The following is a 25,823-nucleotide window of genomic DNA, read 5'->3' as shown; positions in this document are numbered from 1 at the left end:
AGTCTGCCCTAGATCACGTTTGCCACCAGCAGCCAACCAGTTGGGCCCAAGTCCGCGGGCAAGAAGTGATTGGGGGCGAGTGAGCTCGGCCGCCCCCCGGCTCCCCGTCCGGGTGCCCCCCCGCCGGGCCTGGAGCGGTATATCCTGCCCTCCCCGGCCACCTCCCCCGCGTGGAAGCGGAGCGGCGGCCTCGTTGTAAAGCAGAAGGGAAATGTAGCCAGCCGGGTGTCGCGGCTGGACGCTCGCCTTGGCTGGGGGTGTGGGGGGGGGCACGCCGGGGGCCAAGGAGGACTGCCGAGGAGGAGTGATGAGAAGAGGGGGTACCCTGCACCCCCCGAGAGCACAGGCCCCACTGCCAGTTGCCAGGCGCCCCCCTTCCTCCCAAGCGAGGGGCAGGTCAGTCCTGTGGGGTCCTGGGGCCGAGAGGGGGTGGTGGAGGGCGGGAGACCTGGCGCGCTGCGCATTTGCTGAATCTGAGTGGTGGAGAGACGGAGGAGGCCACCCAGTTACTTTCTCTCCCTCCTCGGGGTTGGGGATACTAAAATGGGTCTTTTTTGTCCCCGCCTGGGAGGAGGGAATAGGGCGTCCTGGTTCACTTTTGCTTCTTTCGTCCCAGGGCCTTAGGCCCATCTGAAGTCTCTTTACTGGGGGAGTGGTGAGGGAGGACTGGCTTCCCCTCCTGCCTGAGAGCCCCCTCTCAGGTTCAGTGGCCTGCCAGGAACACAGGAGAGAGGCAGGGGTGTCAGCATTTAGCGGACTCAGAAACTTTTCTGGCATAGGGGCAGTGGACTCAGAGGTTTCCTTCTGGATCTCTGGGGAGGGACTTTGAAAGAACCACAGTACTGTGCTTAAGGAGATTGGAAAAGGGAGTCCTGGTGGGTGACTGAATTGATAGAGGAAACCAATTCTCCTGGGTCAGTTCCTGGGCTTTGATGCTGCCTTTCCTAACTGAAGTTGACTAATTGTGTGTGTTTGGAATACTTAAGGACCTGTTCCTCTTACCTGGTGGAACTCTCCTTAAATTCATTTTTTACTAATAAGAGCTCTTCTGGTGAAATGGAAAAAGATGGAAGTCCATGAGGAATAAGGGATTCCTTTAGGCAAAGAGAAGTGGAGCCATTACAGCTAAAGAGATGCATTTGGAGCAGCTGCATATTGGCTTATTATGGTGCTTTGGTTTTTGTTTTGGGGTTTTTTTTTTTATTCCTACTTTTGTTATTTTGTTTCTGTTTCTAAGAATTCCACCATATTTAACTCTCAGTAACCCTGGGGAACAGGAGGAGCCTAATTAACTGAAATGCGTGGGTAATAAGCAGTCGTTTTATGCTCTGTCCCTTCTAACTGAGATAAGTCCCTTGTCCTATCTGACAAGCTCACAGGGCCAAGAGCAGGAGGAGAGGGGGAGAGACAGAGGCCTGGATCCCAGTCAGCTGTCTGAGCTCTTTGTAACACTGTTGACTCTCAAGGGCAGGAGTGGGTAGGCCTCTGGCTCTTGGCCTTGGTCAGGCAGGCTTGCCCTACTGCCCAGAGAGTCCTCCGAGCTTTGTTTTGTTTTCTCAGAAGCTGGAACGTTCAGGGGTCTGGGGGACTTCACTCAGCAATCAGTTTCTCCCTGTTTCTTTGCCCTGTGTGGCTTTCTGTTGCTGTCTTGTGATGGTAAGCAGTCACTTTATACAGGGGTGGCTGTGTGGCAGGGAGTTTGTGGCTGAATTTGTAACTGAACCCCACTTAAAATAATCCAGGGCTTTTAATGGGCATTGAAGAAGAGGCTCGCTGAGGACATACCTACCCACCCCCGGTTGCTGAGGAAACAACGCCGAGGGCTCCTGCACAGCATCTTCCCAATCCCAGGCTGGTCACATCTCAGTGCTGGTGACCAAGGTGGTGATCACCCAGGAGGGCTGCTGGTGGGCAGGATGGCAGGGATAGCTCCCCCTGAGCCTCCAGATGGAGCAGTGCAGGACTGAGTAATTTATGCAGAAAAAGGGAGGCAAATAGCAAACTATAACTATATGACAAACTCCTAACTGCCTTTGGGGGGGATGTTCTCCCAGTACGAGCCGTCCTTTGCTTTAGCATAGCGTTCTTTTCTTCTTTCTCCTTCCCACATAGGTGTTCCACACTGATTCTCGTAACTTTAAGGACCAGGGATTTGAAGAGGTATTAGCTCTTCCCAGGAAGGAAGGAAGTTTCTGGAAGAGAGAGGAAAGACAGCAGACACTGCGCTGGGACCAGCAGAGCCTGAGGAACTGTGGGAAGCTGCCCGAGCCCAGCCTAAGAAGCGGGAAGGAGCCGCAGCCCCAGGCTGGCACTGTGTTCTGAAAGATTTGAGCTCAAGCTGCTTTTCGTGGAACAGGGCCACTTCAGAAGGCACCCCGGACTCTGGCTGAGCTCTTCTACTCTGGATGCCTCTGCCCTGAGGAGCCTGCCGCTGAGAACCAAAGAAGATAAGAGGACACACTCATTTCCCTCAAGCACGGAGCTGGTGGGTTGGAGTCAGGCATCTGCACCCCTAGTGGCTGGCTGCTGAGTCTGGTGAGGAGTTTCTTGTTTCTCCCCAGCTTGCGGCTTCAGTGCTTGATGGGGCTGCCTGTTGGTGGATCAGTTTTTGCAGTGCCTGGTAGGAGTGGAGAGCCGTGGGAAGAGGTCCCGCGGCGCCCAAGCCTGGGTTTACCCCAAGACTAAGTTCTTTCCCAAGTTAGAGAGGGAGAGAGAAAGCAAAAAGAAGAGAGAAAAGGTCTCCCTTCCCCTCCTCCCTGCCTGTCATGTCCTCTAAGCCAGAGCCGAAGGACGTCCACCAACTGAACGGGACTGGCCCTACTGCGTCTCCCTGCTCTTCAGATGGGCCCGGGAGAGAGCCCTTGGCCGGGACCTCAGAGTTCCTGGGGCCTGATGGGGCTGGGGTAGAGGTGGTGATTGAGTCTCGGGCCAACGCCAAGGGGGTTCGGGAGGAGGACGCCCTGCTGGAGAACGGGAGTCAGAGCAACGAAAGTGACGACGTCAGCACAGACCGTGGCCCTGCGCCACCCTCCCCGCTCAAGGAGACCTCCTTTTCTATCGGGCTGCAAGTGCTGTTTCCGTTCCTCCTGGCAGGCTTTGGGACCGTGGCTGCCGGCATGGTGTTGGACATCGTGCAGGTAGGACCTGAGGAGGGCAGCTCTTAACTGGGAGCCCAGGGCCACCTTTGCCCACTGGGAAATTTGGAACTTCCTCTCTACCTCCCTGTCAGAAGTGGCTGCTGCTTCCTAGAATACTGTTTCCCTTTGGATCATGTCCTCCGTTTCTTCTTGGTCTAGTTCCTTTCTAAAGAAGCCTCAAGGAAGCGGATTAGCACCGGGGAAGTGGTCAGGGCAGTAGTGCTAAATAGAAACAGAATTGGCTCCACAGCTCAGGCTTCAGAGAGCAGAGATGGAACAGGGTGGTTGCTTGCCATCTCCCTAAAGCATTCCAGCTCAGTAGGAGACATTTACAAGGGTGTCCTCTTTATGCCTCTCCCCCCTGCATTTGGGGTTTCAAGGACACCCATAGTAGAAAGCTCAGTTTCAAGCCTCTCCTCCATCCCCCTACTGGGCAGGAATTTGTTCAGCCGCCAAGAGGGTCTCAAATTAAGTGGGAAAGCTCTTAAAGGCATTTGTGTTGCTTATCTTCCTGTAATCTTGGCATAATCCCCTTGGGGGTGGACACTTGTTGTCTGATGCACGATTTGAAGATTTGGTGTAACCAGACTCATTACCTGCTGTAAATGGGGACAAAATGAAACTAGGCCTGGGCAGAACTGTCTCTCCTCTTTGCTCCTTACCTGTCATTCTGAACCTGCCCTGGGCAGAAAGGGCTCTTTATGAGGCCATTGGATAAAAGGAAGGATGAGAGTCGGCAGGACCTGGAAGCTAAGAGCCAGAGACATGCTATGTTAGTTTATTGTGAGTCAGGATTTATGAATAGGGTCCGAGAGATAAAGTGTTGATTCTAGATAAAACTTTTTGAGGCACAGTATGGCACACCAAACTTTTTGAAGGTGCTGGGTTTATCTAAGTAAATCAGCAGTGTGTGTCAAATTCCTGCTGAGCGCTGTCCTCTGTCCTAGGTACTCAGAGAAATATTAATACAAAGGCAGGAAGAGATCTGGCCTTTGCTTTTTGGGACCCCCAGTGTTCCCTGCCTATGATATCTCCCTGAAGGACACAAAGCTTAGCATCACCTTCCCTGTGCCAAGCCAACCCTACAGACCATAGTGATGTAGGGTCCTGCTGGTAGGTCTCACCATGCCTGTGTCCCGGGAGACTGAAGGTGGTTGGTTCTTGATAGTGTGCACACATGGAGGGAGCACTTTGACTTGAGCCCTTCAGGGGAACCCTGCACCTTCGGTTGCTCATGAGCACAGTGTTAAGTCATGCCATAAGTGCGTTGCACTGCCTCCCCTTTCCCCAAACCTGTTATCTTGAAGATTGGTCCTACATGGAGGTTGGGAAGCCAGGCTGGAGCTTTGGGTTCCTCCTCCTAGTGGCTGCTCCTCCTTCTAGGGCAGTGACTGGGACAGGAGGAGGAGGAGGAGAAAGAGACCGGGGTAACATTTTTCTCCACCTCTTCTCTTCCTTTCCTGTGGCCTGGGTTCTCATTCTTGGAGTTTTTGTGTTCTGGTTTGATACCTACAAAGGGTGCAGAGCCAGGGTCTAGAGGTGAACTGAAGAGGGTTGTCTTATTTTCTGGATAACAATAATGGTAGTAGGGAAGCATTTTGGGGGCTCTTCTGTAGGCCCATAAGGTAGGATCCATAATCATCTCCATTGTGTGGGCAGGGAACTTGTAGCTTAGAGGGATTAGGTAACTTGTCCCTGGTCATCTGACCCCAGAGCCCACGCCACTAACCTTTGTGGCCTTCACATGGCCATGGTTTGCCAATTGGTTAAAAACTCTGAGAGGGGGCCGGGCTTGGTGGCTAATGCCTGTCATCCCAGCACTTCGGGAGGCCGAGGCAGGTGGATCACTTGAAGTCAGGACTTCAAGACCAGCCTGGCCAACATGGCGGAACCCTGTCTCTACTAAAACTTTTTTTTAAATAACTGGGCGTGGTGGCGGGCACCTGTAGTCCCAGCTACTTGGAGGCTGAGGCAGGAGAATCATTTGAGCCCAAGAGACAGAGGCTACAGCATACCAAGATCACACCACTGCACTCCAACCTGGGTGACAGAGCAAGACTCTATCTCAAAAAAAAAAAAAAAAACCCTCTGGCTGGGCATGGTGGCTTATGCCTGTAATATCAGCACTTTTTGAGGCTGAGACAGGAGGATCACTTGAAGCCATGAGTTCAAGACCAGCCTGGGCAACAAAGTAAGACCTTGTCTCTACCAAATAAAAAATAATAATAAATAAATAAATAAAAGCCATGTATGGTGGCATTCTCTTGTAATTCCAGCACTTTGAGAGGCTGAGATAAGAATGATCACTTGAGCCCAGGAACTTGAAGTTGCAATGAGCTACCACTGCACTCCAGCCTCAGCGACAGAGCCAAACCCTGTCCCCCAACCAAAAAAAGAAAAAAAAAGACTCTAGGAGGAGCCTATTCTCTTTGTCTTTCCCTGAAGAATAGGGTGAACTGGAATCTGGGTGAATTAGAGTTATCTTCTGAAGTGAGCGAGAACAAAAGTTCTTAGAGGGGACAGAGAGGGACCCCCCCACACACAACACATCTCTACCCATCCCACACACTCAGATTCCAAAGCTTCTGATGTGTTGCCCCACCCCCACTCCAGCCCCATGAGCTGGAAACATTGAGAGGCCTTGGTAGGAAACCTTTGGAGCTGCCCTCAGTATGGCACCTAGGCTCACCCCAGAGCTAGGGTCCACTTGGTGTGGATGACAATGGCAGGTTTGTCCTCGTCCTCCCTCCGCCAGCCTTTCAGCTACAGCTGGGCTGTAGCAGGCCCTACAGATGGCTGTAGTGAGATGGCAGGAGTGGGTGAGTGCAGAGGGACTAAGACATGGGACCACAGGGAGATTCTTATTCCACATCCATGGGAGCAAAAGGGGGACTGGCAATCTCAGATTCAGGAAGAGCAGGACAGTTTCTAAGAATCCACACCTATATTCCCCCATCACAAGCTAAGATGGCCTTCAGTGAGACAGAGTCTGAAAGTGCCTAAGAGCCTGGAACCATCTGCATAAGTTGGCTATCGAGCGTCCCCGGCATCTCGGAGCAACTGAGCAGGAGTCCATGTTGGCCCTGGTTCCAGTGTCTCCTTTGTCCAGGGGCCCCATCTGTCCTTGCTGCTGCAGAAAACTTGGTTTCTGTTTTACCAACATGATACAAAAAAAATAAATCTTTGTTTTTGTTTTTGTTTGAGACGGAGTCTCTCTCTATTGCCCAGGCCGGAGTGCAGTGGCACCATCTTAGCTCAGTGCAACCTCCACCTTCTGGGTTCAAGTGATTCTTCTGCCTCAGCCTCCTGAGTAGCTGGGACTACAGGTGCACACCACCATGCCTGGCTAATTTTTGTATTTTTAGTAGAGACAGGGTTTCACCATATTAGCCAGGCTGGTCTGGAACTCCTGACCTTATGACTTGCCTACCTTGGCCTCCCAAAGTGCTAGGATTCAGGTGTGAGCCACTGCGCCCAGCCCTAAATTTGAATTTGAATTAAAAAAAAGAAAAAGAAAACCCACTCTCTTCCTAGAAGGCTCATTTCTGCCCCTTCTTATCTGCGCTTCCCTAAATGTGCACAGCAGCATCTGCAGTGAAATAAGGGGCTGGTGTACTGGCCCAAAGAAGGAAATGGATAAATGGACCACGATCTGCTCTAACTTCCCAACCATGGCTGAAAGTTCCTGCAGTATCTGGAAGGGAAGCAGGCTGGGGCCTGGTGTTGGCTTCTGAAGGGGATTTGGGATATGGGAGCCTCCTCACTGTAGGGGCCTGTGCCCATCCCCCCATTTGGTCCTAGGCTGCTGTGGACACCTCACTCCCTTTTACTGTCAGCCTTTTTGAGGGATGGGGTGGCAGGAGGTTGTGTGCCCATCTGCACTTTAATTCCCAGCTAGGTTGAGACAGGTGACTCTCACTGCACACCTGCTAAGGATCTCAAAGAAAGTAGACCCTGCTGTGTATACAGAAGTCTACAGCAATGAAAGTGGATGCCAAGCGTGGCCTTGGGGAAGTAAAGTGGGAAGGAAGTATTCCTCCTGTGCGTGGCCTGCTCCTGTCACCACAGCATCCCTGGGCAGGACACTCATCTCTGCTTCACTTGACCACCCCTTCTGCTTTTCCCATCTCTGTCCCCTGCCTGCTGTCAGGGACCTGTTTGCTTTGCATTGTACCACATCGTATAGCCAGGTGTTGCCCTAAAGCCCTTTCCTGGACACCTAGAGGATGCCTCTGGGAAAAGCCTGAGACAAGTGAAGCCTGGGGTTGCTGTAATCTCACCTGACCCAGTCTTTACCCTAAAAGGTCAGCTCTAGCACAACTTCTCCGACAGGAGCCCAGATTCTCCCACAGCCTGGAGCCTAGAGCTTGTATCTTGGAATTTAAGTCTTCTTAATGTCTTGATTCTGTCTCTTCCTGGCTCTGACTTTCCTCCTTGCTGCTGCCCTTCTGAGGTGGCTCAGGCTAGAACACTTGAAGGCAGGTGGGGGTCAGTGTATGACCTTGGAGGAGGATTGGAAGAAGCACATTGGAAGGGCAAGGAAGAGGTACTGGCAGGACCACTGAGGATGGAGACTTAAGGTGATTGCTGTGCCTCAGGATTCGTTTTGACTATGGGGGAGGCAGTCTCTTCCCTCACCTCCAGAATACCAGGGATCTATGAGCCCCTCACCCCAAGGTTAGAGAAGGAAAGGGATGAGGGGCTGCATTTCTGAGAAGCAGTTAAAATCTGGCTGCTCCCCTCACCCCCAAGCAGGGCAGCACTTCCTGGAACGTGCCCTTTTTCATCCCCATCAGAGCAGGAAGGCGTGGGTGGCTGCTTGGCGGACGGGTGTGACTTCAGGGGCAGATACTCCCAGCCTGGATGAACAGGATGGGGCTGAATTTGGCCACAGGAAGAAGAAGAGCTATTCACTGTCTGCCCCTGCCACATCCTGCCTACTCCTAACCTCAGGGCCACCCTGATTCCTGGGCTGGTTTCACATCTCCAGCCTCCAGCATCTCTTCCCAGAGTCCTTTGCGTGCCCATGTGTCAGAGACGTTCTGCCTGAGCTGCAGCTTTGAGAGTGTTTGTGGGTGAAGAAAGTATGTGTGTAGGAACTGGCTTCTCTGACCCAAGTGCCAACTCAGGGCTTTGCAAACCGGGGGTCAGGTAGTGTGAGGTTCCAGGCTATGTTCTGTAAGAGTCAGGGAGACATTTGCATAGGGGCTGTTACTGTGACTGCTCCCTCTCCTTGCCTGTCTGTCTCTCATCCCATCGCTCCTAAAATTCCATACTTCCAAGCTATAAGAAGAGAGTGCATTGTGCTGGAAGGTGGAGAGATTTGGGGGTGCTTATGGTAGCAGCCAGAGGAGCTTAGCTGAGCTTTATTCATTTTTTCTTAAATAATAATAAAAGCAAGCAATATCCCTTACAAACAGTTCAGAAGATGTTGCTTGCGTACATGTAGGGTCTTTTCTTCTGGGCTTTTTCTTTCTACAAGTACATACACGTTACATATACCTACCTGGAGAAGTGAGATTTTCATGGAGCTGGCAGCTTGGAAGCAGGGTGGAGCCGGTGAAGATGAGATGTGAGGCTGTGCTCTGAGAGGAGCTTTGAAAGCCCACAAGAGAGGGGAGAAGAGGGGGATTGATCCCATGTCTGGGGCTGGTATGGGAGGAAGGAGGTGAAGCAGAGCAAGGCTGGACTGCAGGGAGCTGGAGCCTCAGTGGTATTTACCAGTCGTGTCCAAGAGTAACAGTCCCCAGGTTGCTCCAGGGCAGATGGGGGTCACTGGGGCTGCCTTCTCTCTGTGGGGTCTGAGGGTGGGAAGGGATTCACCTCCTTTCAGTGTTTGAAGGGGACTGGCTCATCCTGTGGCTGCCTGGAAGCCCAGAAACTGTTGTTGAGATGGGAAGCCGTCTCTTCCCCTTCCTTAGTCCTCACAGAGGGGCTTCCCTGAGGAGAGTCCCAGGTCTTGGCCAGGCCAGGAGCTCAGGCAAGCGTATGCTCCAGCCCTGATGAAATGAGCCCTTCCCCAGGGTCCTGTGAGGCCACCCACCCCTTCTACACAGAGAGCTCTGACAAGAGAGGTTCTTGCCTTATAGAGCCACCCAGCACTCAGTCTCTCCTGGTCTCAAGCCCTAGCCCCACCCCTTCTGATAGCCTTGCTTATCTTTTTAGTTATTGTGGTTAAAAAAAAAAAAAAAGTAACATAAAATTTTCCATCATAACCCTTTTAAGTGTGCTGTTCAATAGTGCTGAATATATTCACCTCATGTACAGCAGATCTCCAGAATTTCTCATCTCCTCAGCTTAAACTCTGCACCTGTTCAACACTCACTCTTTTCCCTGTTCCCTCAGCCCCTTGTTTCCACCATTCCTCTTTCTGCCTCTATGAATTTGACTACTTAGTCTGGGCATGGTACCTCATACCTGTAGTCCCAGCACTTTAGGAGGTCAAGGCAGAGGATCCTTTGAGCTCAGGAGTTTGAGATCAGCCTAGGCAATATAGTGAAACACCTGTCTCTACAAAAAATACAAAAATTAGCCTGGTGTAGTGGTGCATGCCAGTAGTCCCAGCTACCCAAGAGGCTGAGATGGGAGGATGGCTGGAGCCTGAAGCCATGATTGCACCACTGCACTCCAGCCTGGGCCACAGAGTGAGACAGTGTCTCAAAAAATAGAAAGAACTTGACTACTTTGGATACCTCAGGTAAGTGGAATCATACAGTGTTTTTTATGACTGGATTAGTAGTGTAATGTCCTCAAGTTTCATCCATATTATAGCATCCAACAGGATTTCCTTCCTTTCTAAGGCTGAGAAATATTCCGTGATATGGATGTGCCACACTTTGCACATTTTGTTTATCCCTTCATTCCTTGATGGACATTTGGGTTGTTTCCACCTCTTGGTTATTGCTTATAGTGCTACTGTGAACATGGGCATACAAATATATCTTCAAGATCTTGTTTTCTCTTCTTTTGGATAAATATCCAGTAGGATTGCTGGATCATGTGGTAGTTTTATTTTCAATTTTTTGAAAAACCAGTGTACTGTTTTTCATAGCAGTTGCACCGTTTTATAGTCCTACCAAGAGTGCACAAGGGTTCCAATCTCCACATCCTTTTTTTTCTTTCTTGAGATGGAGCCTCGCTCTGTCACCCAGGCTGGAGTGCAGTGGCACTGTCTCAGCTCACTGCAGCCTCCGCCTCCCAGGTTCAAGTGATTCTCCTGCCTGAGCCCCCCAAGTCAGTAGCTGGGATTACAGGTGTGCACCACCACTCCTGGCTAATTTTTGTATTTTTAGTAGAGACGGGGTTTCACCATGTTTTGGCCAGGCTGGTCTCTAACTCCTGACCTCAAGTGATCCACCCGCCTTGGCCTCCCAAAGTGCCGGGATTACAAGCCTGAGCCACTGTGCCCAGCCCAATCTCCACATCCTTGCTAACACTGATCATTTTCTGTGTTTTTAAATAGTAGCCATCCTAATAGGGATGAGGTGATCTGTTACTTCTCTGCAGTACTGCTCATCTTAACGGTAGAGTGTGGGTGTTGGAATTGCCTTGAGAGACCATCTGATCTGGTCCCTGAGTTGAACATTCTTCAAAAGCTTGAGGTTCTTGTAACTTGTCTAAGGTGTCCAGCTGTTCTACATGAGGAGGCATACTGGGAAGATAAGCAGGAGACCCATCCCTGCTGTCTCCTGTAGGAGACCCCCGGCTCTCAGTCCAGTGTCCTTGCCCAATATAGTGCTTGGCCTCCCAGCCATGATAACCAAACCAACCCATATACACCCACCTGGCTGCCTGCCTCCTCTTCCCTCCCCAAACCTGGAGGCTTTCCGTTCTTAAAGGGAACCACGTACCTTGTCAGGGCCAGGGAGAGAGACACAATACTCACTTTTTCCAAGTCCTCAGTTTCAATTGCAAGTAAAGTAGCTTTCAAATAGCCAGTCCTGGCTCCCACAGACCTCTTAGCACGGACTAGTAGAATACTCTCTGAACCTCAGTTTCCTCATTCACAAAATGAGGATAAAAATAGCCCCTACCGGCTGGGCACGGTGGCTCATACCTGTAATCCCAGCACTTTGGGAGGCCGAGGTGGGCAGATCACGAGGTCAGGAGTTCAAGACCAGCCTGACCAACATGGTAAAACCCTGTCTGTACTAAAAATACAAAACTTAGCTAGGTGTGATGGCGCATGCCTATAATCCTAGCTGCTTGGGAACCTGAGGCAGGAGAATTGCTTGAAACCAGGAGGTGGAGGTTGCAGTGAGCTGAGACAGTGCCACTGCACTCCAGCCTGGGTAACAGAGTAAGACACTAACAAAAAAAAAAAAAAAAAAAAAAAAAAAAAAAAAAAAAAAAAAAAAAAAAAAAAAAAAAAAAAAAAAAAAAAAAAAAAAATAGCCTCTACTTTATTGGGTTGTTAAGATGATTAAATAGGAAAATACATGGAGAGCACTTAGCCCAGCACACAGTCAGTCCTTAATAGATGTTAACCAAAGACATTGGTAGGAGACTCAGGATTGATTGTCTTGGGATAGAACTCGGGTCTCCTACCAGTCCAGGGCTCTTGGTATAGGAATACACTTGCTTCTCCTAGCTGAGAGATTGAGGAAGGTGTGTGGGGTAAGGGACTGCACGGAGGAATGAAAAGCCTCTTGCAGGCCAGCATTCAGAGGTTTGGAGGCCACAGCCTTAACCCAGAGCCTGTCCAGAAGGAGAGTTGCTGTGGCTGAGGCCCAAAGCCCTTGGAGATAGAAACCAAACAAACTCTCTAATCTCCCCAGCCTCGGCCCCAGCCCCATGGAGCCCAACTCTCCACAGCTGAGACAACAGAGAAACTGGACCGAAGGCAAAGGGGCCAGGGATTGCAATTTGAGGGGGGATTGGAAAGGAGTTCTGGGGTGTCAGGCAGCCCAGGGCAGCTCAGCTGTGTGGGTCCCCATTACGCTTCCCCACCCAGCTCCAGGAAAGCAGACAGAGGAGGTAGAGCCAGGCTGAGAGTCTCCCAACTGTCAGAGACCCTCTCCATCTCCCCGGCTCTGGGTGGCAGGAAGGGGGGCTGTGTTGTTTGAAGAATCATGGGCTTGGTTTGGTTCCAGGGTTCTTGGACGAAAGGTGGCTGGCGTGCTCACTCCCTGCTGATTCTATTTCCTCCCTGAGCCCCTGATCTCAGACTATCTGTTCAAACTCAATGCCTGCCCTTTGTGGCACTGAAATTCCTGGGTTCTGTTTTCACCTTGTAGCACTGGGAAGTCTTCCAGAAGGTGACAGAGGTCTTCATCCTAGTGCCCGCACTGCTGGGGCTCAAAGGGAACCTGGAAATGACCCTGGCATCAAGGCTCTCCACTGCAGTGAGTGTCCTGGCTGGGAGGAGCGGGGCACAGAGAGGACTCTGGGCAGCACAGAGCCGGAGACTGGGAGAGGGCCGCGGGCCCTTCTCCACTGCCCAGTCCTGGAGTGTGGGGCTGGGGTGGGAAGGGAGGGCCTGGCTAGGCAGGTGTAGGGAGATCCCAGATCTGCTCCTGGGCAGGGGCTCCCTGCCCAAAGTGGTTCCCAGGCTTGGTTTCTGGATGTCCCAGCCGTCCCTGGACTCCTGCCCCACCCCCTACCTCTCAACTACCTCGTGACTGTTTGTGCAGCTTTGACAGGCAGGCATCATGCTGGTTCCTCCACCCGCACAGATGGGGGCCTCCTCTGATCTCCAGCCCTGCCTTGCAGCTGGGCAGGAGCAGAGCCAGGCCCTCCCAGCACCCCTAGCCCCCCGGCCATCCATCCTTTTCCCCGTGGCAGCTTGTTCTTCTTTAAGGGAACAGAGAGGAGCTGCTCGTCAGTCCTACCTCCCGCAATCATCAGCCATGATGATTCAGGGCCTGAACAGATAGACAGTTCTGGGTTGGAGGTGGGAGATGATAAAACTCAGGAACCCAAGGATGTCCCTGCATAGCCAAGAGTCTAGAGAAGGTGCCAGAGAGAAGTGGCATCCAACTTAACCCACCCTGACTTGCCCTACCCTACTTCTGGCCCACGCCACCCACGCCTTCCCAAATACCCTTGGAGTCTCAGTCCTGCAGCTGACCTTTCCTTCCCTGAGATAGCAGGCTGGCTTCAGAGTCAGGGACTGGGTTGTTCTGATCCATGCAGCAATGGACTGCCCAGATAAGCAAGGCAAAGGATGGAATTTGCCTCTGCTCAGCTGGTGTCCTGAGAGGAAGAAAAGAGACGGCTTCTAGGGGACCCCCTTTCCCAAGCCGCACCCAGCTGCAGGAGCTCAGCTTTAGCTCCTTCCCTCTCACCTCACTTTCCCTGATCCTGCTTCACTTTTCCAAGACTTTCAGGTCCTGCTGTCAGAGTCTTAGGCCACATGTACTGTCTCGTGATCTAGGCAGGAGCCTACTGGATGGAGCTGCAGGCCTTTTCCAGCCTGGAGCTCTAGCCCCTTGCCCTCCCTTTCCCAGGCCAACATTGGACACATGGACACACCCAAGGAGCTCTGGCGGATGATCACTGGGAACATGGCCCTCATCCAGGTAAGGAGGCAGGGACCAGAGAGGGTGGGCTAAGCTTCCCCCATAGGAAACTTGGAAAGGCTTAGGTCAGTCCCAGCTGGCTCCTGAGCAAATCTCCGATGTCCCACTGAGCTGGCTTCCCCCAGACTAACTCTAGGAGGTAACTAGGTTATCCAGGAAAATGCCCAAGATGAGGAGGGTCCCTGCATCACCCATTCCAGTTCTCATTTCCTAGTGGTATAGGTGCCTTTGAGTCCCAGCAGATTGTGGCAATATGAGCAAACTCAGGAGTGCCAAGATGTCCTGTGCCACTGCTGTCCCATCTCCCCATGAGACCACACAGGCTCAGACCGGGAGCCTTCAGGCCTTGACTCTGGGCAGAAGGCTCCAGCTCTGTTGAACCTCACTCCCATCCCCAGAGGCACACTCTTTCAGCCACTAACATGTTCTGAGCTCCTGAAGAGTGCACTGCGCAGTACTAGCGTCTGGTGTGAACCTAAATAAATAAAGACATCCTTCCAGCCTGGGAGAACTGGACAGTGTAGTCCAGCCTGCCTCATGAGGCTACAGCCAGGAAGAGGTCTGCCCAGATGCTCAGTGACCTCAGTTTAGGAACCCCACTGCGCTCAGGGCTTTCCAAGTTACCACTCCTCTTCCCCAGGTGCAGGCCACAGTGGTGGGCTTCCTGGCGTCCATCGCAGCTGTGGTCTTTGGCTGGATCCCTGATGGCCACTTCAGTATTCCGCACGCCTTCCTGCTCTGTGCTAGCAGCGTGGCCACAGCCTTCATTGCCTCCTTGGTACTGGGTAAGGAAGGGAGGGCGTAGAAGAGTAAGGGGTGCTGCCCCAGAGGTGTTGACTGCACCTGGCACTTCCACTCTCTCTTTTTGTTTGTTGAGATCCCTTTATCTCTTCTCCCCCTCCCTGCCCCTCCCACCACTTCCTCACCAGGTATGATCATGATTGGAGTCATCATTGGCTCTCGCAAGATTGGGATCAACCCAGACAATGTGGCCACACCCATTGCTGCCAGCCTGGGCGACCTCATCACCTTGGCGCTGCTCTCAGGCATCAGTTGGGGACTCTACCTGGAACTGAGTGAGCCACCAAGAGTGTGGCGGGGGTGGACTCCTGGGTGGGATTGGGAGAGATGATAGCAGTTTGCAAATGTGCTAGAGTTTCTTCTGTGTTCTTAAACTATTTGGTTTGAACTCAAGTTGTAGTAATTCCTGGTCTTAGAGATATGAAGCTAAGTACTGATCTCAAATCCAAGCAGATATCAGGGGCAGGGGAAAAGTGTCAGAAGTATATTTCTGTTTGGTCCTGCAGATTCTTGCTTCTCTTGGAGGGATGAGGGGAAAAGCATAAAGGAAAGGAACCAGAGGCTGCAATCTGCTTACAAAATGAAGAAGGGGGTGGGAGATGGTGATTTCTGGGATCCAGTCAGGAGACCTAGAGTCTGGTCTCTACCCCAGTTCAGTGCCTGGGTGGCTTTCTACCCTGGTTTCCTCATCCATAAAATGGAAAAAGCTGGTCCCACTTACCTCCTGAGCTGCCAGTGAAGATCAAATGGGGTAATGTGTTTACTGGCATTTAGTGTAGTCTTGCTATTGACCTCTTGGGACATTTTCAGGCTGAGCCAGGGAGAAACTGGGAGTAGGAAACCACAGTGCTTATCTCCCTCTGATCCCTGCCCTCTCAGATCACTGGCGATACATCTACCCACTGGTGTGTGCTTTCTTTGTGGCCCTGCTGCCTGTCTGGGTGGTGCTGGCCCGACGAAGCCCAGCCACGAGGGAAGTGTTATACTCCGGCTGGGAGCCTGTTATTATTGCCATGGCCATCAGCAGGTAGGCTGGGGCCCTGAGTAGCTACTGCACCCCACTGCCGCCCTGCCACAGACTTCCTTTTAAACCCTGGAGAGATGAGGTGGGGGTCAGACCCTAGAAGTGTATCAGTCACATGTCCTTCTGTTGAAAATGACAGAACCATCTAAACTGGGTTGCATTCCAAGGCAGAATGTACTGGCCTGGAGAACCAAAGAGGCACGGCTGAATTCAGGGACATCCCTAAGATCAGGGCTCTCAGCTCTGCCCTTCTCTGTCATGGCCTGCAGTCCAGATTTATGCTTTTCTTACATCTACCAATTCCAGTGGAGAGAGAGATTCTTTCCCCAACAGTTCTACAAAGTTCCAGAATAGAGTTGCCCTGCTTCTCATCTGGTGACACGACTATCTCTAAACCAGTGAGTGTGGCCTTGGGACTGCAATACTCTGATTGGATGGACCTGGAGCCTAGCCATCATTGAGGCAATGTCACCTGAGCCACAGTCTCTGAGCTTGAGAGGAGAAGCCCAGTGTTAGTACCAGAAAGGGAAGCAAATGCTGAGTGGGCAGAACAACAGAGGTTGTCACAGGCAGGTAGTCCTGTAGGCTGCTCCTCCAGCCAACTTAGAGGGCAGGTATAGGAGGTGGTTGCCTGACCCGGTACCACCAGTTTGTTCTGGAGTCACTGTGCCCAGTGGGAATGTTTTGAGCAGCACCTAATCCTGTCAGGGGCGGCAGGGACTGGATGATGAGGAACTCCTGAGAGCCATGGTGCCTCCCTTCATCTTCGAGGCTAGGTGGGCCCGACCTCTCTTCCCAGAGACTACAGCAGAACCCATAGTGGTCTTTGTATCATTTTGTCTTTATGTCTCTGCAGTGTGGGAGGCCTCATCTTGGACAAGACTGTCTCAGACCCCAACTTTGCAGGGATGGCTGTCTTCACACCTGTGATTAATGGTGAGGTCTGGGCATCAGCTGTTGGAGGGCAGGGCTAGGGGGAGGAAAGGGATAGGAGAAGAGGACTTAAGGGGTTGGCTTCTGTATCAGTCAGGGTTCCAGCAGACGAGAATCTAGCTCAGATGATTCAAGACTTTAATGAAGGAACTGCTTACAGCGGTGGGAGCAGAGTAAAAGGATGGATAAGGGGTGTTGAGGCACCCAGAGATTAGCGACAATGGGAAGCCTCTAGTCCTAAAGGGTCGGGGGAGTATCTTAGTCCATGATCTGTTGCTAGAACAGAATACTTGAAACTGGCTAATTTATAAAGAAAAGAGGTTTATTTAGCTCACAGTTCTGGAGGCTGGAAAGTTCAAGATTGGGTGGCTGCTTCTAGGGCGGGCCTTGCACTTCATCCAAACATCCAAATGGAAAAACAGGAGGAAAACTGGGCGTGTGCAAAATGGGCAAAACAGGAGAGTCAAACCTCGTTTTACGACAACCCACTCTCATGGGAACGATACCTTTCCCGAGAAAGACATTAATCCATCTTAATGACCTATTTACTCTTAAAGGCACCACCTCCCAATACCACCACATTGGGGACCAAGCCTCAACATGAGTTTTGATGGGGACAAACTATATTCAAACCGTAATCGGGAGGGAATAGCATTATGGGAGCCCAATGAAAGCTCTGTCCTTGCTTCCAACAGGGGGAAGCCACTGCCAAAAAGCAGGGAGGAATTGCAAAAGAAATACCTGGTCTCTCTCTCCACCTGCCCTCTGGTCACCTGCTCTTGCCTCCCACTGAACAAACACAGTGGAAGCAGCCAGCAAGGAAGACTGGGTGATCCAGTCTGTGGAGACTGATCCCCCAGCACTCGGAGCAAGGCTGAGAAGAGCAGGGACCGGGCTGGGATGTGAGGGCAACGGAGAAATCAGCACAAGTTCTGGCAGAGATACCAGGTTCCAGGAGTTTGGAGCTCAGACCCGATCCTTGAAACTGGTTACCAGAACCAGCACATGCACATAGGGTGCCTGGGTCTACTGGGAGCATTGGAGAGGGGGTGGGGTAAGACAGGGCTTTTTCACCTCAGCATAGGAAGGCAGGGGCACACACTGTCCTGGTGGAGAAGTCAGGCTCTGAGTCTGCACATCTGCACATATCCTTTCCAATACTGTCGTAGCTATGCCAGGAGAACATGGAACTGCTGCATCTCCGTAGAGATGAGGGAGGCTGGAAGATGCCCTGGAAGCAGGGATCTTTGTCTTCCTTCTTAGCGCCTTACTCGTCTCTTGCCAACTGGTGAATGGGTGATGCCCACATAGACCCCACTGTGTAGGGGCCTATAAAGACAGAGACACTGCCTCTGTAGATACAAGACAAAGAGTGAGAAGATCATTTCTTTCTCGATATCTGTATCTAAGCCCGTCTGTGCCTCTGCAGGTGTTGGGGGCAATCTGGTGGCAGTGCAGGCCAGCCGCATCTCCACCTTCCTGCACATGAATGGAATGCCAGGAGAGAACTCTGAGCAAGCTCCTCGCCGCTGCCCCAGTCCTTGTACCACCTTCTTCAGTCCTGGTAATGCCAGATTCCCAGCCTCCTAGCCCCGGGGGGAGTGGGCCTACTGTCAGTGAGCTTCACTTAAGAGACAGCTGGGACCCAGAACCACAGGTTCTCCTTCTCTGCTGGGCTGTGCCAGCTGTTCTGAAGGGCAGAGCCCAGACAGGAGGGCTGTCTTTTCCTGGGGCACCCTAGGGGTTGGAGACCATAGGATGGAGAAGTAGAGACATTCATCTGTCTGTTGCCCTGGGGCATGGTGCAGTCCCTCCTGACTTTGAAAGGCCTTCTGGGGTCAGGTCTTCTCCTCACCTCCTCTTTACACCCTCTTTTTCCCAATTCCAGATGTGAATTCTCGCTCAGCCCGGGTCCTCTTCCTCCTCGTGGTCCCAGGACACCTGGTATTCCTCTACACCATCAGCTGTATGCAGGGTGGGCACACCACCCTCACACTCATCTTCATCATCTTCTATATGACAGCTGCACTGCTCCAGGTACTAAGTGGCAGGAGCAGGGGCATGGGCATGGGAAGCAGCCAAGATGCCCTGCAGGGATGGGAGAGGAGGCCAGACTTGGCCTCTTGGACTTTCAACTTACCTTTGTCTCTGCATCAGGGCAGCTGATAAACACTGAACAAGGGTGCAGGAGAATAGATGGTGGTTCCAGTAGAGTCACTAACATGCTGTGTGACTTTGAGCCTGTTCTTTTACTTCTCTGATCCTCAGTGATACATTTGTAAATTGAGAAGAATGGACCAGTGGTGGTAGTTTTCATGCAGGTGGTTGTAGGATGCTGACCACATGGGCTTTGCATGCCACCCGCACTGGCCACAGAGCTGCAAGTGGCTCTGTTTTGCATGCTGGGCTTTCTCAAGAAATTCATTTGCCTAAAGGGTCCGATAGCTTGAAAAACTGTCAAAACCACCGCACTAGATAATCTGTCTGTCAGATCCTGCCTAGCATTGCCATTCCATAATACCATGACACTTTCTCCCTTCTTGTATTATTACATTTTTAAACCTTTTTATTTTGAAAAGCTTCAGATTTGTAAGAAGTTCTCAAAAAAAGGTTCAGAAATCCCATATTCCGTTACCCAATTTCCCTCCATGGGAAAGTAACATCTTACATAACTATAGGACAGTATCAAAATCAGGAAATTAGCATTGATACAATCCACAGTGCTTATTCAGATTGTACCAGTTTTACCTGCACTTGTGTGTGTGTGTGTTTGTGTGTGTGTGTATGTATTCTATGCAGTTTTCATCACAAGTGTAGATTTGTGTGATCACCACTATAACTAAAAGACAGAAAACTGTTTCATCACCACAAGGGTCCCTCATGCTACCCCTTTACAGCTAGATCCACCCTTATTATTATATTTTAAATTTTTATAGGTTTTATTTTTGAACAGTCACATAGTTCAAAAATGTATTAAGTTCATAATGAAACTGCAGCGAAAAGTCTTCTTTTCTGTCCTCTTCTTCGCAGCCATCCATTTTTCTCCTTCACAGACCATCAGTATTATCCCTTTTTTGTGTATCCTTCAGACATATTCTATATTTATAAAAGTAAACATATTTTTTTATTTCCCTCCTCTTTATTACACACGTGATAAACTGTACACACTGTCCATGCCCTGCATTTTTCACTTCAGTTTATCTTAAAGATCATTCTGTATCAATACATAAAGAGAACAACACCCTGATTTTCTTACGGCTGCATTTTATTCTGTGATACACAGACTCTAATTTTATTTCGCCAGTCCTGTGTTAACACCTATCCCTCGAGCCCCTTCACCCCCAGCTTTAGAAAGGTGGTGTTCCGACATCTTGGCAGGGGCAGGCGGAGAATCAGCCATATGCTGTTGCCCTGCAGCAGTTAGCCAAGCTGCCGTGTTTCACTGCTAGTGGGTTTCAGTACAGCACGTGGTGGGAAGGTGGGGGTGGATATGCCGAGGGTCTTTGTAGGAGGGTCTTTGGTGGAGGTTTTCAGCTCATCCCTTGGCCTAGATTGGAAAGGATGAGCCTCAGTGCCATCACCCGTGATGAATACCCTGGGAGACATTTTTGGCACTGCTCTCCTCTCTAGATCTGTGAAGGGCCAGAGCGTGACACTTGATCCCCTGTAAAGGCTATTATTGATCCCTTTGCTACCTCCTCCCAGCCATGTGTTCTGGGGCCTGCTCAGGAGGCTGGAATATGAGGACAGCTGCTACCATTCCCTTCCTAGGGCATGTCCCAAAGGCCTCCTGCCCATGTTCTTTATTTGGGACCCTTCTGCAGCTGCTACAAAGGGTGTGAAGTTATGGAGGGTGGGGGAGCCAAGGCCGTGGGGGCACAAGACACCGATGTGCAGGGGAAGGGAGAGTGTGAAAAGTCACCTCTGGCTTCCCTAGAGAGAGGGCAGGATTTTCTCAGGCAGAGCCTAAACTTAAAAAAAAAAAAAGAGAGAGAGAGAAAGGACAGGAGAGCAGCTAAGATTGCCTAAAAATAGGTATCAGTTCTGGCTTCTGGATCCATTAGGGGCTGTGGTTCCCGCATCTGGATCCCTTAGGGCAGAATTTTCAAACTGTGCAGATTCTAGAAGATTCAGGCCTGTCCCACCGTGGTATTCTAGATCAAGGGCATCACCAACTTAAAAGTGCATGTGAATCTTGTTAAATTCAGACTGACTCAGGAGGTCCAGAGATTCTGCATTCCTGACAAATGCCAGCTGTTGTTGATGCTGCTGGTCCTGGGCCCACTAGCCAAATTCTGATCTGAGTCATTCTTAATTATCTGTATTAAAAGAAGGTAAGCAAGAGCACGGATAAAATCAAAGTCGCAGATCATCTCAAATTATTTTAAATTAGTATGCATTGTCTGCTTTATATTAATATTGAGGTGACTTATTCACAATTCAGCTTTATTAGGACTAATGTTAAAATAAACTTCCATTCTTGGAGCCCAAAGAATGAAAAGGAAATGGAATGGAAAGCCACAACAACAGAATGAAAAGGGTCAGGAGGAAGCCAGCTTGGGATAATCATCTGTTAGTCAGACAACTGCCAGCAGCAGCTTCAAACACTATCCTTATACCACTCTGTCTAGAGAAGAAATCCCTTTAGGAAAAGCTGACTCCAACAGCCAGCTCCCTGCCAGGCTCCTGGAAAGGCCAACATAGCAGGAATTGGAGTGATCCCAGAATGAGGTGACCCAGAGTTAGAATCAAGAGGGCTGAGTTCCTGCTACAAGTAGGATTTAGCTCAGGAAGCTCCTTGTTTGGTAAATTTGGGAACAGAATATAATGCTGATGTGGGCGAACCTGGGTCATAGCAGCATCTTCCTTTCTGAAGAGCTCTTACTGAGCCTGTTGTCTGCTCAAGGTGGTAATTGTGGGGTGGAGGAACACAGAGGCTGCTGTGGTGGAAAGATGAAGATAAAAAGTAAGGACTGTGGCCAGCCAGGCCTTGTGATGCATTGAATGGGTCCGATCGTGTGGCCTCTGGCTCCCCCTGGAGAGAGGGGATGGCTATAGGCTGGGCCCTCTTGTCTCCCCAGGTGCTGATTCTCCTGTACATCGCAGACTGGATGGTGCACTGGATGTGGGGCCGGGGCCTGGACCCGGACAACTTCTCCATCCCATACTTGACTGCTCTGGGGGACCTGCTTGGCACTGGGCTCCTAGCACTCAGCTTCCATGTCCTCTGGCTCATAGGGGACCGAGACACGGATGTCGGGGACTAGTTTCGTCACTCGACCTTTCCCCATCCCTCTGCACTTTCTATTTGAAATTTTTCTTTTGTTCCCCTGTCCCTACCCCACCCCACACTCCCACCTCTTTCTGGGACTTCACTTTGATACCAAATTCTCATTATTTTCAATGGGAATTTTTATACATTGAGCCAAGTTTGCATAGCAGGAATTCAGGAAAGACAGATGGACTGAGATAAGCAGTACAAGTAGATTTTTGAGACAATCACCAAGTGCAATTTCATGGTGGGTGCCTCCAGGTGAGGTGGATTGGGGCAGGGGAGTTTTGTCTGGAATCTGGAGACATTGGGTTTGGCTTTAGCAACTTGTCTTGGCCCTAATGAGAAACCCTTCGTAGGTGGGCTCTGGGTTTTGGGTCTTGTTTTCTTTTTGTTTATCTGTTTTGTTTTTGGTTGTACAGGGGGACAGAGGAATAAGTAACACTCCCAAACACACACATACTTTTGTAGGAAAGGACCAACTTCAACGCTCTGGACAGGAGACAGCTGCTCCAGGGCCCCGTGATCCCAGCTCTATTCTCTGCCCCCTGAACCTTAGCCCTCCCACTCGCAGAAAGAGTGAGTGACGCCTCAGTTTGTGCACATGTCTCTTGCTCGATTGTCTGATCAGCATCAATGACCCATCCCTCTGATCATTTCCAGTTGATCGTCATGTCCAGGAAAACATGAAAAGTGGACTCTTCTCCCTGTTGACCCATGTCCACCTATAGGTTCCCCAAAATCCAAATTCTCCCTGGGCCCAGAGGACTGATTTTTGGTCTCTCTTCAACCTTCATCTCGAATTGTCTCTAAGCACTACCTTCCCCAGAGCTTGCCAGGTTGGGTTTTGAGATTAGGGACAGGCCATGGCGATGTGGAGAACGGTTGGGAGGTTGAGGACAACCAGGGGTGTCTCATTGCTGCAGTTTCTCATGAGGACATAATCACTTGGTCACCTTGAGCCCCGTCACTTCCTAAAATTACTCATTCTGTCATGCCGTAGAGGTCAGTTTTCCTCTTTCTTGGCTTCTGCCCACAAACATTCACTATTCATTCATTCACTCATTCAACAAATATGCAGCCTCCGCAAGATGAGCTCCTCTGCAGGCATGGTCTGAAACATTCTTTGAGCAATATTTATTGGGTGCCTACTATGTGTTAGGTACTGTGCCAGGCACTGACTTGCCAGTGGTAAGGGAAACACAGCTCTAACCTCACCTCATTCTCAAGGTTACAAAGGCCATGTGCCCCTTTCAATCTGGTGGAGAAAGTTTCCTCGTAAGAATTTGCATCTACTTCAAGCCAGATTCTTCTGCCTCTTTCTCCTTCCTAGACCCCAACTCTGTGCAATGCTGACCACAGCTACAGCCACCAGCCCCATCGCTCAACCAGTGTTTATTTCCCTAAACGACCCTTCCTCACATTCCCTTTCCTCCACCTCTCCTCACCAAGCACCCAAAAGAGGATTTAGAACTAGCAAGCTGGACATCAACTGGTTGTTTCTACTTTTCTCTGTCTAGCACAAAATTGGGAGAAAACTGGAGCCTCCATCCGCAGTCACACGTGTACAGATCTGGGCATTTGGATGTAGACTTTTTCTAGCTTCTCAGAAGCCTCCACAGAAACCCTTCCATCTGTAGCCTCCAGGGCCCACCTCCAAGGGAAGGCTTAGGCCGTGATCCTGTTTCTACCAACACCATGCCTTATCCCAGGAACGTGCCCTAGACCTCCAGAGACCATCTTTTCTCCCCCTCCATTCCTACCCAGGCCTCCAGGCCTCCTTCTGGAATCATAGAACCTTAGAATTGGAAGAAATTGTAGAGGTTACCTAGCTGGAGTTGTGTCCAACACAGTTCATTAACACCAGCCTGGGCTTGTTTTTTCTCCTCCCTCTGGACTTTCTTCATCTTTTCTTCCACCTCAAAACACATTTGCACACGGATTCTTCTTGTACAGGCACCAAAAGCAACTCTGCCCCTAAGGCTATGTCTCTGTGGTCTCCAGCCACCCCTTCCCCAGTCACTCCCCACTTCCTCATCTCTGGAATTTGGCCAGGCAGTCCCAGAAGACTCTGGAGTGACCTCCTTTGCCTAAAAGGCAGACAAGCAGGCATGCCCCAGGCCCTGAGTGTGTGAGCAGAGGAGGACTGTAGGGTGAGAGGGAAAGAAAATGAAGTTGACTTTCATGGAAGATTCATTTCTTTTCCCCGACTGTACCAACTGCATGTACTTTTGGCCTGGCTGCAAGGAGCAATATTGGTTTACTCTCGTATCCTTAAAAAGTTACAGAACTGTGTCTTAAAAGAATTATTTATAGTTACTATAACTGAATTGACAAATGTCAACTTAACTGATAAATTATATTTGGTAAAATAAAGAGGACGTTTATTTAGATGGTTGGTGTTTCCTGTCTGTCTCATCAAAAAGCAGCTTCAGCTGTTGTCTTGGGCCCCTCTGTAGGCTTTACCCTCTCCTCACTCAGGAGTAGAAAGGGGTCAAAGTATGACAAGAAATGAAACATCTCTAAAATGCAGGGATTGTGTGATAGAAAACAGCATCGCCAGGCACAGTGGCTCACACCTGTAATCCCAGCACTTTGGAGGCCCAGGTGGGTGGATCACCTGAGGTCAGGAGTTCAATACCAGCCTGACCAACATGGTGAAACCCCTCTCTACTAATAATACAAAAATTAGCTGGGTGTAGTGGCGGGCACCTGTAATCCCTGCTACTTGGAGGCTGAGGGAGGAGAACAGCTTGAACCCAGGAGGCGGGGGTTGCAGTGAGCCAAGATCGTGCCATCACATGCCAGCCTGGGTAACAAGAGCAAAACTCCATCTCAAAAAAAAAAAAGAAAAGAAAACACAGCATCAGTCGTTTATTGAGAAAGAGTGGTGCACAGGGAGACACTCGAGAAGCTAAATGCAGGGTCCTTGCTCTCAGGAAGGTTGTACTCTGATCTCAGCCTCTGTTGGGGGATTGTGCTAGGGGTACAAGCATTTATGGGTTTAGATTCCCTCTCTGCAGAGGCTTACAACCTGGGTCAAAATAATGACAGCTATTAATTGTTGAGTACTCCCTGTGTGCCTTCACTGTGTACCTTGTGAGCCCTTAGAAATTTACAACAGACTGACTGCAAAGGCTTTGGAGTCAGTTGGGCCTGGGTTCAAATCCCAGCTCTTCTGCATGTATTTGTATAACCCTGGGCAAATCATTCACCCTCTCTGAGCTTCAATTTCCTCATCTGTGCTAATACTTATTTCACAGGATAGTTATGAGACTTCGGTGAGTTAATAAACATAAAGCATTAAGCTCCATGCCCAGTACGTGCTAAACCCCAAAATCCTAATCAATACTACAGTGGGGGAGGGACGAAGACCAGTGACTAGGTCATGTCAGAACGCTGACCATGGGATAAATTCAGGGTGGGTAAGGGAGCAGGCCGATGAAAAGGGCACCGGATCAAGTCTTGGGAGTCAGGGACATCTTGGAGGAAGCTGAGAAGAATAGGAGTTAGCCTAGCAGAAAATAGGTGAAAGAGCCATCCTGCAGAGGGAACAAAGAGCTGGGCGAGGAAGTGAGCCTGATGCTTTTGGGAACCGCAAATAGATCTGTATGACTGGATTGGGAGCGCAGATGTTGATAGCACAGACTTATGAGACGCACGTATTTGTGACAAAGCAGTTTTTCTGAGATGGCAGATACAGAAAGGCAGTCAGAGCACAGCCCCACTGAGGTCTCTGACTACAAAGCCTATGCCGGGAACCACTGCCCACCCAGGACGTGCCCCCATGACGTATGTCACAAAAGTATGGAACAGATACTGGGTGCAAAACATTTGCCAATCTCAAGAAGCTGCCTTTTATTACAGCCTGTGCTCTGGTAGTAACTCTTCAAAGCAATGTTAATAAGGCTATTAAAGGTTAATGGAAAGAGCATAATTGCTTGTTAATTATTATTTACATAGTGTTTCACTATACAGTATACTATACATATAATTTTAAATAATAGACTCATTTGCAACGTCAATATTATCTCTAATAACTCTATAAGATTGATATTATTGCCATTTTACAAGAGAAAAACTGAGGCTCAGAGAAAAGTTAAATGTCTTGCCCAATGTCATATATTCACACCCAC

The 25,823-nt window shown here is 50.2% G+C and overlaps 1 protein-coding gene across 3 annotated transcripts; it reads left to right on the top strand.

Moving 5' to 3' along the window:
- On the top strand, positions 1–24,080 carry SLC41A1 (solute carrier family 41 member 1). Of its 3 annotated transcripts, none has more exons than XM_017525468.2 (11): positions 1–396; positions 2,113–3,137; positions 12,374–12,481; positions 13,586–13,657; positions 14,298–14,442; positions 14,587–14,733; positions 15,338–15,485; positions 16,339–16,418; positions 17,845–17,979; positions 18,304–18,452; positions 21,497–24,080. In XM_017525468.2, the coding sequence occupies exons 2-11, from the start codon at positions 2,766–2,768 to the stop codon at positions 21,680–21,682; spliced, it is 1,542 nt and encodes a 513-aa protein (XP_017380957.1). In that variant the 5' UTR covers positions 1–396; positions 2,113–2,765; the 3' UTR covers positions 21,683–24,080. The 3 variants fall into 3 exon arrangements, with proteins under 3 accessions (XP_017380957.1, XP_037593297.1, XP_017380959.1); XM_037737369.1 differs by lacking the exon at positions 1–396 and adding an exon at positions 680–701; XM_017525470.2 differs by lacking the exon at positions 1–396 and adding an exon at positions 1,767–1,881.
- Positions 24,081–25,823: the final 1,743 nt, after the last annotated feature.

This window comes from Cebus imitator, unplaced genomic scaffold (genome assembly GCF_001604975.1).
Source record: "Cebus imitator isolate Cc_AM_T3 unplaced genomic scaffold, Cebus_imitator-1.0 Scaffold38, whole genome shotgun sequence".
NCBI lineage: Eukaryota > Metazoa > Chordata > Mammalia > Primates > Cebidae > Cebus > Cebus imitator.
This window is presented reverse-complemented; position numbering and strand designations above follow the sequence as displayed.

Coding starts and splice junctions, on each gene's coding strand:
- SLC41A1 (XM_017525468.2), top strand. CDS start 2,766: ATGTCCTCTAAGCCAGAGCCGAAGGACGTCCACCAACTGAACGGGACT. Junction 14,734..15,337: donor GGGACTCTACCTGGAACTGA/GTGAGCCACCAA, acceptor CTGCCCTCTCAG/ATCACTGGCGATACATCTAC. Junction 15,486..16,338: donor ATTGCCATGGCCATCAGCAG/GTAGGCTGGGGC, acceptor ATGTCTCTGCAG/TGTGGGAGGCCTCATCTTGG.